The 17,426-nt window shown below is 35.6% G+C and overlaps 2 protein-coding genes across 2 annotated transcripts; both read right to left on the bottom strand.

Annotated features, from left to right (window-relative positions):
* Positions 1-424: 424 nt before the first annotated feature.
* On the bottom strand, positions 425-2,496 carry LOC113278115 (O-acyltransferase WSD1-like). Its single transcript, XM_026527041.1, has 4 exons — positions 1,650-2,496; positions 1,184-1,543; positions 913-1,050; positions 425-814 (listed from the first exon to the last, which is right to left on the bottom strand). The coding sequence occupies exons 1-4, from the start codon at positions 2,331-2,333 to the stop codon at positions 653-655; spliced, it is 1,344 nt and encodes a 447-aa protein (XP_026382826.1). The 5' UTR covers positions 2,334-2,496; the 3' UTR covers positions 425-652.
* A 6,942-nt stretch (positions 2,497-9,438) lies between these two features.
* Positions 9,439-10,977, bottom strand: LOC113280028. The gene is made up of 3 exons (XM_026528666.1): positions 10,888-10,977; positions 10,208-10,405; positions 9,439-10,122 (listed from the first exon to the last, which is right to left on the bottom strand). The coding sequence occupies exons 1-3, from the start codon at positions 10,975-10,977 to the stop codon at positions 9,439-9,441; spliced, it is 972 nt and encodes a 323-aa protein (XP_026384451.1).
* Between the last annotated feature and the right edge of the window lie 6,449 nt (positions 10,978-17,426).

Below are 17,426 nucleotides of genomic sequence, written 5' to 3' on the forward strand. Positions count from 1 at the left end.
CATTCCAAGTGTCAATCACACTTCAACGCTTTTTGTTGCAATACGACAAAGTGATTCCGAGTTTTTTTGGTGCAATACAAACTATTAGAAAACCAACCAACATTGATTCATATTTTGAAAAAAAAATTAATATTCATAAAAACTACTTTTTAGTTTTCTAGTAGCATTATTATTTTACTACTTGCAACCTATTAATCCTTAAGGGGAACTTTTGAAATGTATTATTTTATGATTTTATCAAATTTATTATTTTATCACTAAGTGCCCGAGTCGTGACCGAGAAGTTTTATTATTTTAACGAAAATATTATCTTATCGAGTATTGTATTAAAGAAGTTATATTGCATTTTGATTATCAGAATTATAAGAACTTGAATCAAAGAGAACAATACTTGAAAGAAGAAAGAAGAAGATGAATGTTATTACAATTTCTTGAAAAGATAAGATGTATTGTCCGTTTGTTTCAGACAACTATTTAATACACCAAGACAGTTAGACACAGATTTTTAAATCAGACACACTCAGATACACTATTTGACTGGACTAAAGTCAATACAATTTGACTGGACTAATTAAAGCTACAAGTCAAAGAAATCATCAGAGTACTTTTATATCAAGTGAATAGTATTAGCTTCTCGTCGACTAATTATTGATTAATTAGACTTCTTTGCTTCATTTCCAAAAGCTGCTTGAAAAATGTTGTCAAAGGCTTCATCCATGCAAGAAGCGAAAAGACTGGAACCAATGAAACCCCTTTCCATTGTAGCCACAAGCTGTAGTTGTTCATTGCAACTCATTGAAGTGAAAGTAAGACTCTGCGAATCAATCAAAATTAATCAGTAACTACTTTTTTTTTTTGATCAGTAACTACTTTAACTAATTCTACTATAAAGGATAAGTTAATCCACATTACCTGGGGTATTCCGACAACGATAAAATAGTAGTTTCCAATTGGATGATTAGCGATAGCAATCTGCTCTTTTGGACCAACCAAACTCGTTATCAAAGTGCTTGTATTCTTGAAACCTAAACGCACCACTCGCTCCATTCCCTGCACTCAATAGTCACTTAATTAGCTGGTACGTCTACACTCCAGAATTATGCAGCCCATGCCCATGGTTTGCCTCATGCATATTTATAGGCCCAAATACTGATTAAAATGTTTGTGTTAATTATACGCATACCTTTTGCCCAAAGATGCTCCTAACTGCGTTAAGCAGCGGATCGAGCAAATAAAAGATCATGGAGTTCTTACTTCTATTCAGGTTCTCCTTTGCTTTGGTGATGAAATCAAGTGGGTTGATGTTCTCACTACCAGCAATAGTTGGGATCTTTACGGGAAAGAATCGAGAATGGTTTCCCCATGTATCGGCAGCTTTCATCATTTCATCAATGTCTTTATAACCATCTTTGAATATTCTCATGTTGAGCATTACAAGCATGGTCATAGACGCGGAGGCCTCTGTAGTGGAGATCTGACCCATCTTCGTCATGTACAAATGAATCACGTAAGATATAATCCCTGTGATCACATCGTTCATCGTCTGCATGCAAGCAAATAAATCAGCAAGATTATTTAAACCTTCATTTTTACCACGCACTTACCTCATAGAAAGCTGCAAGATTGAGTATTATGAAATGGAAACTTACCGCTCCTAGCTTGAATTTAACTTTCTTGACTCTCTCAAGAGATAATTTTACTGAGTAGATATCAATTGGCTTGGATAAATCTTTCTTCTTCCATGTCCCCGATCGAATGGCAGAAGGAGAATCTACCCAAACCGTGGTCTTTAACGTGTTGAAAATTATATCAGAAACAGTGTTAATGCACTTGGCAAATAACCCTGAGAAAATCTTCATCCTCCCTACTCGTTGATCATTTTTCCGTTGTCTTAGAGACAAGTTGGGATAAGTAAGCGGAAGATGAGGACTTTCCGCTCTTTTGACAATCTTAGACAATATTTTCATATATGCATAACCGTCACCTATTGCATGACTGAATTTGAAGACCAATGATTCGACTCCATTAGCACTTGGATACTTGAATATATGAACTTCCCACAACGGTTTATCCCTGGAAAACCTTTCATTGCCGATCTTTGAAATGTATTCTCTTAGAAGTTGATCGTAACTTTCAATCTCTAAACCCGTAGGGAATGTAGGAACAATGAGATGGTTTTGGGCTTGAACATCGACTTTCTTCCACCGTTTGACACCTTTTTTGCCGGTTACTATGATGGAAGAAAACAACGGACAGGCAGGAATAAACACTTTGTTCAGAAAATCAAGGGTTTCAGATTCTGTAATGGTAGTCTCAAGCTCCATAAGACCCATAATAGTAAACGTTAAAGTGTTGCTAATTAGGCACTTCGAAATTGGACTCACAACTGACCATTCTTCTTCTTCTTCTTCTTCTTCTTCTTCTTCTTCTTCTTCTTCTTCTTCTTCTTCTTCTTCTTCTTCTTCTTCTTCTTCTTCTTCTTCTTCTTCTTCTTCTTCTTCTTCTTCTTCTTCTTCTTCTTCTTCTTCTTCTTCTTCTTCTTCTTCTTCTTCTTCTTCTTCTTCTTCTTCTTCTTCTTCTTCTTCTTCTTCTTCTTCTTCTTCTTCTTCTTCTTCTTCTTCTTCTTCTTCTTCTTCTTCTTCTTCTTCTTCTTCTTCTTCTTCTTCTTCTTCTTCTTCTTCTTCTTCTTCTTCTTCTTCTTCTTCTTCTTCTTCTTCTTCTTCTTCTTCTTCTTCTTCTTCTTCATGTGTTAGTTTTGAAAACGAGCGAGACTGCATCTTTTCTTCCTTTACTTCTAATTTTGTCTCCCTTAGTTGAATACGATAAAGATCAACGATCTTTACCTATTGTTTTCAATTTGATAACATAACCACCAAATTTGACTCCAGCTAGCTAGCTAAAGCAGATATGGTTTGAGGCACAACTCTGATACATTAAGCTTTGAGTAGTACTTGACAATGGAGTACAGCATGGGGAGCAGTGGGGACTGGAGACTATTGGTTAAGTTACGCTTAGTGGAATAAATTCACCACTTGCTCATACAAATGTGGAGTTATGTAAACATAGAAATCGTTTTAGTTTTGGGAATGCCATTGATGGATTTTGTGATCTCGGATATTCGAAGCTTTGCAAAGTTGGCAAGTCACTAGGGGATCTTTTTTCAAGGATTTCAAAGCAATAACCGGGCAGAAAATTCATATCTACTGGGACAATCATTCAGTCAAACACTCACATCTGCACCTGCTATAGCTTGGGACATATACAGCTTTGACGTTTAATCGATTATCTTTACTTTATACTTTAAAAGAACCAACCAACGTACTCTACGAAAGGATTCATAATGAATGTTGAGATTGGATTGGGAAAGGATTCTGTTATTCGGTTACCAAGCACACATTAATTCCTTACCTAGCAATTCCCTGTCAAAGTAGTTGGGGAAAAGTCAATTGCATTGTCTCATAATAAAGAGAGAAAGTACACTTAGTTTAAGCCAACAATTAATATTTGAACTACTGTGCCCTTTGGTTCATAGACGATCCACATCCACTTCTACCAGTTTTTATTTTCTCTTTGTTAGAGATAAGAATACAGCTCTGTAACTAAGTCAGCTGAACGAGTACACAGTGAGAGTCGTATGGCTATATTTACGATCAGTTTAGTCTTTGGTATTTGAATTTGTTTTAAGTCTTTTGATTCAGTTAGAGTCTGTAACAAATTCTGTTTTCCATTATCAGTATAAATAAGACTCCAAGATCTCCACAATATCTGTGGAAGATATTCTACCAAAAATAATGTTCTAAGTTGGTATCAGGAGGGTTCGATCCCCTCGCTTTTCCGCTGTAACATCCACCACCATCACAACCACTTTCATATCAGCATCCAAACACTCAAATCCCTATCTCCAAACTCTTTACGTTCATCTTCAACTCTCAGGCAAGCGACAAAAGAAGAACAAAAAAAAAACAAAAAGTAATTGAATCAAATCTATAAATTCTTCTCTTTTTAATAAAATAATTTCTTCACTAAAATCTGTGGTCGGCTTATCAAATAGAAGAAATCAAATCCATGGTGGATTTATCAAACCTTTTAGAAGTGTTTGTTTTCCATCTATATCACTAATCTCCACCATCTTTCACACCATCAATACATGTCCCTATTCCCATCAACATCCTCTTTCAAATCAGTTAAACAACATTATCACTATCAATACCACTTATGTCTGTTAACCAACACAGATCAATAACTTTTGTGTCTGTTAACCAACACAGAACTACAACTTTGAAGAGGTATTTCGACTATCTCATACTAAGACTTTGAAGAGGTATTTTGACTATCTCACACTATGAATTTGAAGAGAAACACCAATTTTCTCATACAACAGTTTGAGGGGAAGTTACAAGTTCGTTTCATTAATTTCAAAAGATCAGCTAAGGGATATCTTCACCACGGTTCCAGTATATTAGAAGCAAGTTGCACATTCGCAAGCTCCAGTACAACTTGAGGGGGGATGTTAGAGACAAGAATACAACTGTGTAACTAAGTCAGCTGAACGAGTACACAGTGAGAGTCGTATGGCTATATTTACGATCAGTTTAGTCTTTGGTATTTTGAATTTGTTTTAAGTCTTTTGATTCAGTTAGAGTCTGTAACAATCTGTTTTCCATTATCAGTATAAATAAGACTCCAAGATCTCCACAATATCTGTGGAAGATATTCTACCAAAAATAATGCTCTAAGTTGGTATCAGGAGGGTTCGATCCCCTCGCTTTTCCGCTGTAACATCCACCACCATCACAACCACTTTCATATCAGCATCCAAACACTCAAATCCCTATCTCCAAACTCTTTACGTTCATCTTCAACTCTCAGGCAAGCGACAAAAGAAGAACAAAAAAAAAACAAAAAGTAATTGAATCAAATCTATAAATTCTTCTCTTTTTAATAAAATAATTTCTTCACTAAAATCTGTGGTCGGCTTATCAAATAGAAGAAATCAAATCCATGGTGGATTTATCAAACCTTTTAGAAGTGTTTGTTTTCCATCTATATCACTAATCTCCACCATCTTTCACACCATCAATACATGTCCCTATTCCCATCAACATCCTCTTTCAAAATAAGTTAAACAACATTATCACTATCAATACCACTTATGTCTGTTAACCAACACAGATCAATAACTTTTGTGTCTGTTAACCAACACAGAACTACAACTTTGAAGAGGTATTTCGACTATATCATACTAAGACTTTGAAGAGATATTTTGACTATCTCACACTATGAATTTGAAGAGAAACACCAATTTTCTCATACAACAGTTTGAGGGGAAGTTACAAGTTCGTTTCATTAAGTTCAAAAGATCAGCTAAGGGATATCTTCACCACGGTTCCAGTACATTAGAAGCAAGTTGCACATTCGCAAGCTCCAGTACAACTTGAGGGGGGATGTTAGAGATAAGAATACAGCTGTGTAACTAAGTCAGCTGAATGAGTACACAGTGAGAGTCGTATGGCTATATTTACGATCAGTTTAGTCTTTGGTATTTTGAATTTGTTTTAAGTCTTTTGATTCAGTTAGAGTCTGTAACAAATTCTGTTTTCCATTATCAGTATAAATAAGAATCCAAAATCTCCACAATATCTGTGGAAGATATTCTACCAAAAATAATGTTCTAAGTCTCTTGATTTGTAGATTATATTTGATCCATGCTTCTCATTTGAGTTCTTGTTTTTCCGGCCCATGGATTATCACGCTCATTCCTACGCACAAATTTGCAAATTATTTAAATTCAGACAGTATCGTGGTTCATCGATTCGGTATCTAGGGTTTTCTTTAATGCTCACTCTGTAAAATTGTTTTTCTTTTATGTTCCATCTGTAAAATCGATTCGGTATCTAGGATATCGGGTTGTTTTTCCTTTTGATTTATGTCCCAGATTAGTATTCTTAATTTTCATTCTGATTTGTATAGTATATAATTTGATAGGCATGTTTATATTCATTGCATAAATTCTGTAAAATGCTTTTCAATAATTCTGTAGTTCGGGAGACTTGTCGCTTTAAAATTTATTAGATTATTCGGTATAACTTGAAAAATAATTTCCTTAAAAGTAATTATTTATTTTTTTCCTTACATTTCCTTAAAGATTGTCCTTGAATGTAATGTGAGAGTACAAAGATATAAAAGAAAAGGTAGTGTGACGCAAAGAAAGAGACAAAGCAACTAGAGAGATAAGAAGAATTCTTATTAATGTGTGTGTAAAGAAGGGAGAATACAACCTCTATTTATATAGTCTAGACACAAGGGCATCTAAGTAAAATAAACGTAAAACCCTAGATATTCCCTAGATTACAACCCGTGCAATTAATTTTGTATCGATTTGAAAGATATAACCTGCATCTGTGTACCCAATTAGTTTTGACTTAGATTCATAAGGGTAAAATAAACCTAAATCAATAGTGCCACTAAGATAACGTAATAAGTGCTTGATTCTGTTCCAGTGTCTTCGAGTTCGAGCAGAACTGTATCTAGGTAACAGATTAACTGAGAAAGCAATATTTGGTCATGTGCAATTTGCAAGATACATAAGAGCACCAATTGCACTTAGATACGGCACTTCCGGACCAAGAAGTTCTTCACCATCTTCTTTAGGTCGAAATGGGTCTTCATTCACGTCAAGTGATCTCACAACTATAGGGGAACTCAGTGGATGTGCTTTGTCCATGTAAAATCGTTTTAAGAATTTTTCTGTATAAGTAGATTGATGAACAAATATCCCATTTGAGACATGCTCAATTTGTAAACCAAGACAGTACTTAGTTTTACCAAGATCTTTCATCTCAAATTCCTTCTGCAAGTAAGCAGCGGTTTCAGTGAGTTCTTTTAAAGTTCCAACAAGATTTAGATCATCAACGTATACTGCAATAATAGAAAACCCAGAATTGGATTTCTTAATGAAAACACATGGACAAATAGCGTTATTGGTATATCCCTCTTTCAATAAATATTCACTGAGGCGATTATACCACATTTTCCAGATTGCTTTACTCCATATAGAGCTCTTTGAAGTTTTATTGAGTATACACTACGATCTTTGGACTTGTTTACTTCAGGCATATGAAATCCCTCGGGAAGTTTCATATAAATTCATTATCAAGTGACCCATAAAGGTAAGTTGTAACTACATCCATAAGACGCATTTCAAGCTTTTCTGAAGATGCCAAACTAATAAGAAACCTGAATGTGATGGCATCCATCACTGGAGAATAAGTTTCTTGATAATCGATACCTGGTATTTGTGAAAAACCTTGTGCAACGAGTTGAGCTTTATATATCACAATTTCATTTTTCTCGTTACGTTTTCGTACGAATACCCATTTGTATCCGACAGCTTTTACATTTTCAGGAGTTACAACAATAGGACCAAGAACTCCACGTTTTACTAATGAGTTATACATTGCTTGGATTGCAACCTCCCACTTAGGCCAATCTTTTCTACGACGCCATTCTTTGATAGATTGTGGTTCAGGATCATCAATATTCTCAATGATATCCAAAGCAACTGTAAAAGCAAATTTACTATCAGGAATAATTGTATTCCTATCCAGTTTTGTCTTGTACCAACATAGTTTATAGAGATCTCATTGTTTTGAGGTACATGTGCCTCTTTAGGTGCAACTTGTGTATCAGTATTTGATTGATCGATCAATGTTTCAGAGAGAATGGCTTTTTCCGGAATGCCAACTACTGATCTTTTTTTTTCCGCCGAACTAAATCCTTTGCACCAAGAGGTCTTCCACGCTTTAAGCGTATCATGGACTGATTAAGGATGGTGTATTCCATGAAATTTCACGGTGTTCCTCAAGTTTTGGCTTATCTCCCCCTAACAACGGGAAATTTGATTCATCAAATTGGCAATCAGCAAATCTTGCTTTAAAAACATCTATTGTTTTAGGTTCTAAATACCGAATGATAGATGGAGATTCATATCCAACATATATGCCGAGTCTATTTGAGTACCCATTTTCTCTCTTTTTGGTGGAGCAATTGGAACATACACATCACAACCAAAAGTTCGAAGATGATATATATTTGGTTGATGCCCATATACGAGTTGTACATGTGAGTATTTTTGATAGCTGGTTGGTCTTATACGGACCAATGCTGCAGCATGTAATATTGCATAACCCCATGCTGAAAATGGCAAGTTAGACATTAAGATTAATGGTCGGGCAATCTTGTAAACGCTTAATAAATGATTCTGCTAAACCATTTTGAGTGTGCACGTGAGCGTTGGAGTGTTCGACATCAATGCCAATTGACATGCAATAGTCATTAAATATTTTAGAGGTAAATTCACCAGCATTATCAAGACGAATAGTTTTAATAGGAAAATCTGGAAACTGAGCTCGTAGTTTAATAATTTGTGCAAGAAGTCTTGCAAATGCAACAGTACGAGTCGAAAGTAAGCAAACATATGACCATCGTGTTGAAGCATCAATAAGAACCATAAAATAACGAAATGGTCCACGCGAAGGGTGAATTGGTCCACATATATCACCTTGAATTCGTTGCAGAAAATTAGGTGATTCGATGCCAACTTTCATCAATGATGGCCTAATAATCAATTTTCCTTGATAACAAGCGATGCATGGTTAATCATTAAATGATAAGACTTTTAGTCTATTTAGAGGATGTCCATATGAGTTTTCAATAACTCGACACATCATAGTTGATCCCGGATGACCCAAACGGTCATGCCAAAGTTTAAAAACACCGAGATCAGAAGTCTTAGGATGACTCACAACATGTGATTCTATTAGGATAGTGTGATATAATCCAGAAGATAGAGATGGAAGTTTTTCTAGGACTTGTTTCTTACATGAGACAATGAAAGTAATGCAAATATACTCTTTGTTGGATTCGTTTGTTGTCTAAATATGAACCCATTAAGAAGAATGTATTTAAAACTCAACAAGTTGCGTTTAGACCTTGTTGAAAATAAGGCATCTTGGACATGGATTTTTGTACCATTAGGGAGCATTATCGATGCTTTTCCATGTTCCTCAACAAGATTAGAAGTCCCTGAAATTGTAGTAACATTGGCTGTAGCTAACGTTACATGGGAGAAAAACCTTTTGTTACGAAAAATTGTGTGCGTTGTTGCACTGTCAACAAGACATATATCTTCATCACTTGTTTTCGGCTTTCCATTAGCAATATCCATATCCCTTTATAAAAATAAAGATAATAATATAAGTTATGGAGAATAAATACTAAGAAAATAATTTTATTACTAAAGAGGATTTCAATAACTAATATATTAAAATCAACTGCCTAAAAAAATTCTCTAAATAAAGTATGACAAAACATTGTCACTTATTCAAACCAAACTACTACTCAATCTACTAAAAAGAACTGATCATAAGACAAATAAACTCAGATATCCTTGAAAATGGAATCCATGTCTTCAATCTCATTTCCATCATTCTTGAAGTCATAAATATCAAGATGGGCAATATCCATTGGTATGTCATATTGGGAAAAACTGATTTCAGCCTTCTTTTCCTTTCCCTTAATAGACGCCTGATAAAGATCAACAAGGTGCCTTGCAGTACGGCAAACATTTGCCCAGTGCCCTGGTGAACCACAACGGTGACAGACAGATTCATGGTGCTTTGAGTGGCTTTGTGAGCTTTTTCCTTTGTGTTTTGGGAACACATTCTTCTTCACCTTCTGATGATGGGGATTATTACCATCCTTCTTTTTGTTGTTGGGCTTTTTAGGGCCTAACCAACGTCTGTGTCCTTTCCCACGGCTTTCAGGGGAATTGCCACGACTTTCTGTAGCGTTCATCTCTGGAGCAACTGTTGAATCTGTTGGGTGGATTTGATGGTTCTTGAGTAGAAACTCATTATTCTGCTTAGCTACTATAAGGAAAGAGATAAACTCAGAGTATTTCTTAAACTGCCTTTCACGATATTGTTGTTGAAGCAAAATATTTGAAGCATGAAAGGTGGAGTAAGTCTTCTCCAAAAGATCAGCACCAGTAATAGTTTCTCCACATAGTTTTAAACGAGATACAATCTGAAATAAAGCCGAGTTATATTCACTTACGCTTTCCTGTAAGCGAAGGTGCATCCACTCATATCTAGCTCTTGGAAGGATGACCGCTTTTTGATGGTCAAACCTATCCTTCAACGCTGACCACAGAGTGATACTGGGACTTCAAAGCTTCGTCTAAGTGATGACGAATAAAAATCAGTGCTTTGGAGCGATCTTCTTGGGACTCCTTATTGTCCTTAGTAATAGTCTTATCAAGTGAGCTAGCACCCAGATGTACTTCTGCATCTAGAACCCAAGACAAATAATTCTTGCCGGATATGTCAAGGATTTTAAAGTTCACCTATGAAAGAGACATGATCTAAATATTAATAAAATAAAAAAAGTGATCAGTAATTTATAAAATTAGGGAGACTAATAAATAAATAAATAATTAGTTACTATTATAAAAAAGTAACAAGACGGTATGTAAAAAGGATCAACAGAACCTATTTAGCGACAACGATATATCGAAGTAGAAAAGAAAAGAAAAAATATCGCTTTCGATGAATAGTGCAAAGAGAATTTCTGTTAGTTGGCTAGCTTACATGCTAAAAACTAAAATATCATTGCAGTACATTAGTTGTCTACGCGTCCCAATGAAAGAAAACAGAGACGGTCCCAATGAGAGCCAGCACTATGATGCTAGCTATCCCTTCCCTATCCTCAAATATAGGGAAGGGATGATACAAGGAAGGCAAGCTTTCTAAGATGCACTCTCATCCCTTCCCAACACTAAACGAGTATTCAGTACGCGTATGAACAGTGCCAAACGGTACTCAGTACGCCTTTCGGAGGTTTAAGTTCACAGAACTCACTTCCAGTCGACCATTTCTTTCTTTTCCTTTTCTTCTTCTTCTCTATTTCTCTCCTCATCTAACCCTTTCCAAAGTACTAAATTTGGCTATGTGTTTCCTTTTTTGCCTTTGAGTATCCGACATTGATGAGCCTAATACTTAAACAGGAATAAAATTGGAAAGATTTTTGTGAAGAAATCAATTGATGTAGGAAGAAGAAATTGATTTAGTGTGGTTTGAGTAGAGAATTAGAGTGGTATTTATAGAGGATTTTGAAAAAATGGCCGTTGGGATCCGACGGTCTGGAAAATAGAGCCGTTATTAGTGATGGATGGTTAGGATCGGGTGTGAGAGAGGTGTAAACTAAAAAAGGTCAAACAAATATAATTTCCGAAATTGGTACTCAGTAGCCATGTAAAAAGTTACGGCTACTCAGTACGCGTAAAGCGTAAAAATATACGGATACTGAGTACCCGTGTGATTTCCCTTCCCTACAACTAGTATCAAATGTGATCCTCTTGTATGGAAAGGGAGTGATTTCTCTACCCATATAGGGATTTGGGAGACGATAATAGATGTTTTTTTAGAATTTTAAGGGATAGAGATGGATAGGGAAGGAATAACTAGCACCATGATGCTGGCTCTGAAACAAAACCAAGAGACGGTCCCATTAAAAGAAAAACAAGAGACAACAAGAGATTACAACATGGTGACGTATGCTATTTAGTTTTTCATAGAGAAAGAACAAACGATGCAAGACAAAATAGACTACAGCATCAAGTGGCGTATGCTGTTTAGTTGTCTACGCGTCCCAATGGCATCGATTCCTTCTGTTTCTTTATTGAAAAGAACAAATAAATTAAAAACCAACTGAAAATAAATTACAGTCTGATTCTCGTGGGTACTCATCAATATCAAACACGGGTATCAATTAGATACCCTAATAAAAAGAAAGGAAAACTTAAAAGGTAAACCGTAAACAGTTGTACTGTTTTTATCTGTTCCGACGAAAATGCTGGCCATCCCCACTCCCTTTCCCGATCCCCTTTCCCGTATTAGGTGTCAAGCAGATAATGGTGTGATGCCAAAAAAAAGATCCTTTGTTAACTCCAATCCAAGGGATCAAGGGTTAAGATCGCTGCCACCTAATGAGAAGGGGTGGGGGAAAGGAGTGGGGAAGTGTAGCAGCTTCGCTTTTCTGAAAACAAATAATGAAACGAAACTAAAATCAAATTTTCAATCATCACGCAGTACGCAATGTACATGGATGTTTTTGATTGACGAAAGAGAAAAAAAAATACAGATAAAGATGTTAGAGCATTGCTCGGTTCAACCCACCAAGCGTTGGTATGATAAGTTTGGTTGTCATATTTTAGTGAATCAAAACTCATGTTAAGAGTCTCTTGATTATGTACTAGAGTTAAACTTCGTATAGGTTAGCTTGAAAGCATTAGGATATGAGACATTACAAGTATTGCGAAGTCTTGTAGATGTGAAGAAGCAAGGAGTTACAACGACAACAATCATCCTTCCACTTGAGGTTAGTGATATTTGACTTGAACTGTTTCATTCCCTAACGCATCTTTCAAGTCGTGCATATTGAAAACATAACTGCGAAGCATATATGAACTCTAGATAGACATAGTATTAAGGAATATAATACGAGGTTTATTGCTTAACTATTAAACTTTGTAGATAAGACATCGCCATAATCATTTGAATGTTATTGTGATTATGTATGGGTATGCGGTGAGGATTTCATCCTAGGGAACAATGTTTACATGTGTTCTAAGGAAGTAAGTTCGTAAACTTGTTTGTGAACCGAAAAGGAAATTGCCAGGAGTTATTCGTTTTGTTATTCATTGCATATCTTATGAACAACTAATATGTGTGATAGAGTATAACCGCTCACAACTTGTTGTGTTCTTGGTAGAACTATTCAAAAAGTCCTGACTTATGTATTAGTATAACTTTTATTAGTAAAACCAATCTTAATTAATCACCTGTGGTATGATCGGATTATGTCTGCCTTGGGGAAAGGGAACCGATCCTAGTAAGGGAAAGGGAACCGATCCTTGTAAGGGAAAGGGAACCGATCCTTGTAAGGGGTGCAGTACATCAAGGGGAACCGATCCTTGTATGGGGTGCAACAAGATTTATAGCAGAAAGGGAAACCGATCCTATAGAAATGTGCAACACATATAAGTTAGATACCATATATATGTGGGAACCGATCCTGGTACCTAGTCAACCGAATCTTTGGGAAGCTAGTGTGACTATGCGTAGTACTCACATGGAGGTAGAACCGAAACTTGTTTTGGTAGAACCGTTAAACCCGTGTTGTGATTGAATGTTGGTTTGATCAATCACATAGTTCTTGAAAGTCAGATGAACCAAATTCTAAACTTGTTTGGATTTGTGGCAAATCGGTTTCAAGGTTATAAGTGTGAAAGAGAACTTACAAAGTAAAGATGTCGACAAACTTTGAACGCATGCTGTGAATGTTTATTTATATAATTGTTCAAAGATATTCCTTAACGGCTAAGGTAAGAGAATATCAGGATCGAAACATAAGTAAGTTGAGAATCTTTTAATTAAGGTTATTAATTTCATTTTGTAGGGAAATTATAGAATTAGTAATGTGCATTTACTAATTAGATTTTCCGAGAGATTTCGATCGTTATTTTTGGACAGAGCATTTCCAGGAATTATGGAAATCGAATTTGTGCTTTAATGAATATCTTGAGAATATTTTCGGTTTTGGAAATTCCTTGGTGTCCAAACTTCCTTGTCTATAAATACACGTAGTTTGCCTTTCTAGCAAACTAATCTTTCGTAACAACAGACTTCCTCTTTTGTCTTTGTTATTGGTGTAGCCGCCTATCGGAGAGGAGAGTAATCTAATTAGGTGAAATATATTACGGCCGCTTAGTTGAAAGTCTTCTTTGGGATTGAGAAGCTCTAGCGCGACCCGTTGGTGGGAAACTAGATAATTGCGGTTTATCTTTGTTTTCGATTGATTTGATTGACTAACGGTGGTTGAAATCTGATTGCAACTAGTTTGTTTATTCTTGAGAATCTTCTCTTATGATATAAGATTCACTCAAACTAGTTCAGAGTTTTGACAGGGATCTTTAGACTGTTGTTAGTTCTAAAGACGGTCTTGTGATAATCCATTGTTAACAGACTCCGTTCTGTGCGTGATTGATCACAAGATATTCAAGTGATTGTGTGCAGGTTTTTATTGAAGATTTGAAGACAAATAAGATATTGAAGATCTGACTTGGGTTTTATAATCTTTGGTGTGCACAATACTTGTTTGGGTAAAAGAGGATCCAGTTAATAATCGGTTTATCCTTGTGGTATATTGGATTGATTAATTGAGTAGATCGGCATCAACATGGTTCTTCGGATTAAAGGTGTTGTTGGCTTAATCTTAAACGATTACCTTTGGGTGATTGACCATAAGATAGATCTAGACCCGACGAAGGAGTTTATGTTGAGATAAACAGAAGAGCCTTTGTCCGACTCATATCACTTGGTTGAATAGAGTTGATACCAAACAGATTTATTGTTCCTTTACTGTTTGGAATACGAACCAAAGGGATTGTTCCAAGTACGTGACTTATTCATAAGTCGGAGGCGTGGGAATACAGACGGAACTAGGTGAACTATAGGGTTAGTTACTTGGTCTCAACTGTACGAAGTTAGTGTAATTTTGTGTAGCGGCTTAATCTTGAGAGTATTCAATTCTGGACTAGGTCCCGGGTTTTTTTGCATTTGCGGTTTCCTCGTTAACAAAATCTTGTTGTGTCATTTACTTTTGTATTCCGCATTATAATTGTTTTATTATAATTAAAGTAAATTACACAAATGTTAATTCATGTTTACTTGATTAGCAATCCTATTGTGTTTGGTTAAGTCCGAACCTTTATATCAAGTAAACATACTTCGTTGTTGTATTTTCTCGATCTCGTATCCATAGACGATCACACGAAGTGTGAACCGATTAGGTGTATTATCTCGACTCAGTCCATATGCAATCACTTTCGGAAAAAGAACTTATTGGTAGGAAAATTTTTAGCTTGAGGTATATTTAGGTACCCTCGCCTTTTCAATTGGTATCAGAGCAGGCAAACACGAAAAAATCTAACAATCTGTGTTTGGTGCGATCCATCCTATAAGAATGGATCCAAATGATGATTCAATTAACGTGTCTCAAGGTATGAAGAAAACTCGCCCTGGATTTAACTTCCGAAAATTCTTGGAAGGGATGTCTTCTATAAGCTCCTCGTACTCTTCTGAAAACATGTCTGTATGCTCTCAAGAAGAGGTTAAGTTAAGTCATGTACTCATACTCGATGAGTCTGATTCTGAATCACTTGATGATGAAGAAAATGTTGAATATGTGAACATAAAACATCTCATCTTGATGAACTAAAGAAATAATTTCTTTCCTGTGCAACTGAGCTCACACTTGCATTAAAACGTGAAGGAAAACTCCTTAAAGACTTAGGTCATATGAAAGCTGAAAATGATCAACTCAAACGTGATTTTTCATCATATAAAAATGACTTAGAATTGTACAAGGTTTGTTCCTCCTCAAAGATCAATCTCTTAGAAACCAAGTTAAAGAAGAGTATTGATCAAGAAAAGAAAACTGAAGTCTTAAGAAAAACATCATTGAATGAATACAATGCCTTAAAAGTCTCATATGACACTGAGATAAAGACTGTCACCGAACATGTCAATAGGCTAAAGGATGATATGAGTTTATTAATGTCTGAAAATCAGTTGAATACATCCTTTCCAAAATCCAAGAAATCTGGATTCTATCATCCTCCAGGAGAAAAGAAAAATGCCAACCTTAAGGGTGTTCAAAAGAAGGTTCTTGTCTGTAAAAAGAATATGGCATCCCCAGGAACTAAAGAGATGAACTACTCTCATCTGAGATCTTCACAATATCTTACACATTATGGTAGAAGATGCCTTTATTGTGGAAGCAAAGGTCATGTAATTAAGGACTGTCGTCGTTTACCATGTTCGAATCTCATCCCAAAGCTTAATACGAGAATTGTTTCTCAAGAAGCCACACGCAGACATGATCATCTCAGATCAAAGGATTCTCGAACAGTTAAACACAAGAGGAAGATGGATCAGAAAGCTACAAACTCCAGGAAGTGGATACCAAAGAAGGACATGAAACTGATAAGGAAAGAGGTTGATCAAGTCTCCAGATCAGAGGTAATTCTTAAATATCTTGATGATAGTAATTTCTATGATAATTTTGGTTTATCGTCAAAAGGGGTTAGGGTTCTTAATAAATTTGGCAAGAAGCATCCTTCTGATAACCATGGAAACCTTTATCTGTCTCATTCAGATACTTAGTATCCTTGAAGGAATGCACTGACTCATAGAGTGCTTAAACTAAGTTTGATGAGTCCAGTGTATTTTTGGAATAGTTCGAAAGACTTAGAAGATTTATGAAAATATTCACAGGATCGCACTTTCCTAAAATTCCTTAATATTAAAGTTTCTGATTTTTCTATTAAGGGAGAATATTTTTCTTCCATAATCAATGAACAAGTTTTTTTAGTAACTATTGATTTATATAAGGTTCGGTGTTGTGCATTTTGTTCCTCTGTCTGAAACCTGGTATCATGAAAAAAATTAGATTTGTATGCAAAGCTTTCTTCAAAAGTTTCAGAAAGGTGTGCTGAAAAATTGGCCAATGACTCTTTCGGTCATCTAAATTTCAATGGAAACGGATCTGCTTCCTATATGAATATGAATCTTTCATCTTGTATGATTGATTATGAAAAAGAATACTACAAGTTGGCTCAAACTTGTGCCGAAACCAAGTTGGAAATTTTGATGTTAAAACGTAGTCTAGAAAACTCCTTACTTGTTCAAGCTCAAACTCTCAAGCAACTGGATTTACTCACCAAAAGAGTAAACGAGGAAGAATCCAACTTTCACAACGTTGAGGAATTATTCTTCAATCAAGGGTCGCTTCAGGGAATCAGGAGAATCATCCCTATCAAGCGCAAGAGATCTCAAGATTTTGAAGGATTCTGAAATCCAAGATATAGACATCAATTTTTGATTTTTTTCATTGATTGTATTGGTCTATTATGAATAAAACTATTAAAAATAAAATTATTTGATTGGTAATTTTTCTTGTGATAGTTTTCGGTTTACATAGTCTGTGCTTAATTGCTTTGATCTTATTGCTATGTATGTTTATGGGATGTTTGATTTCGGTTTTACTACCTTAATATTCGATCTCATATATGGTGAACCCTCATGGTTTGGGTGACTTTATGATTTAGCGGGATTAAGTTCTAGCCCTAGTAGGTAGGATTTATCAAAGGATTATGAGGGGTTCTAATAGAAACAGTATGTGAAAAAGTCACAATATGTTGAATCGGTTTTGGTTTAGCATAAAAGCATATGTGTTTCGACGGTTTTCAACTTTTGCTTGCAATTGTTAAAACCGGTTTTCAACCTTTCTCTGGTAAAGGTTGA

Source organism: Papaver somniferum, chromosome 5, assembly GCF_003573695.1.
Source record: "Papaver somniferum cultivar HN1 chromosome 5, ASM357369v1, whole genome shotgun sequence".
Taxonomy (NCBI): Eukaryota; Viridiplantae; Streptophyta; class Magnoliopsida; order Ranunculales; family Papaveraceae; genus Papaver; species Papaver somniferum.

Bases quoted from the DNA above. Each gene is read 5' to 3' on its own strand.
- LOC113278115 (XM_026527041.1), bottom strand. From the start codon at position 2,333: ATGGGTCTTATGGAGCTTGAGACTACCATTACAGAATCTGAAACCCTT. The intron at 1,544-1,649 runs GTAAGTTTCCAT...GCTTGCATGCAG, and splicing joins TTAAATTCAAGCTAGGAGCG to ACGATGAACGATGTGATCAC. The intron at 1,051-1,183 runs GTATGCGTATAA...TATTGAGTGCAG, and splicing joins GGAGCATCTTTGGGCAAAAG to GGAATGGAGCGAGTGGTGCG.
- LOC113280028 (XM_026528666.1), bottom strand. From the start codon at position 10,977: ATGAGGAGAGAAATAGAGAAGAAGAAGAAAAGGAAAAGAAAGAAATGG. The intron at 10,406-10,887 runs GTACTGAGTACC...TCTCTTTCATAG, and splicing joins AACTTAAACCTCCGAAAGGC to GTGAACTTTAAAATCCTTGA. The intron at 10,123-10,207 runs GTCAGCGTTGAA...CTTCGCTTACAG, and splicing joins AGTCCCAGTATCACTCTGTG to GAAAGCGTAAGTGAATATAA.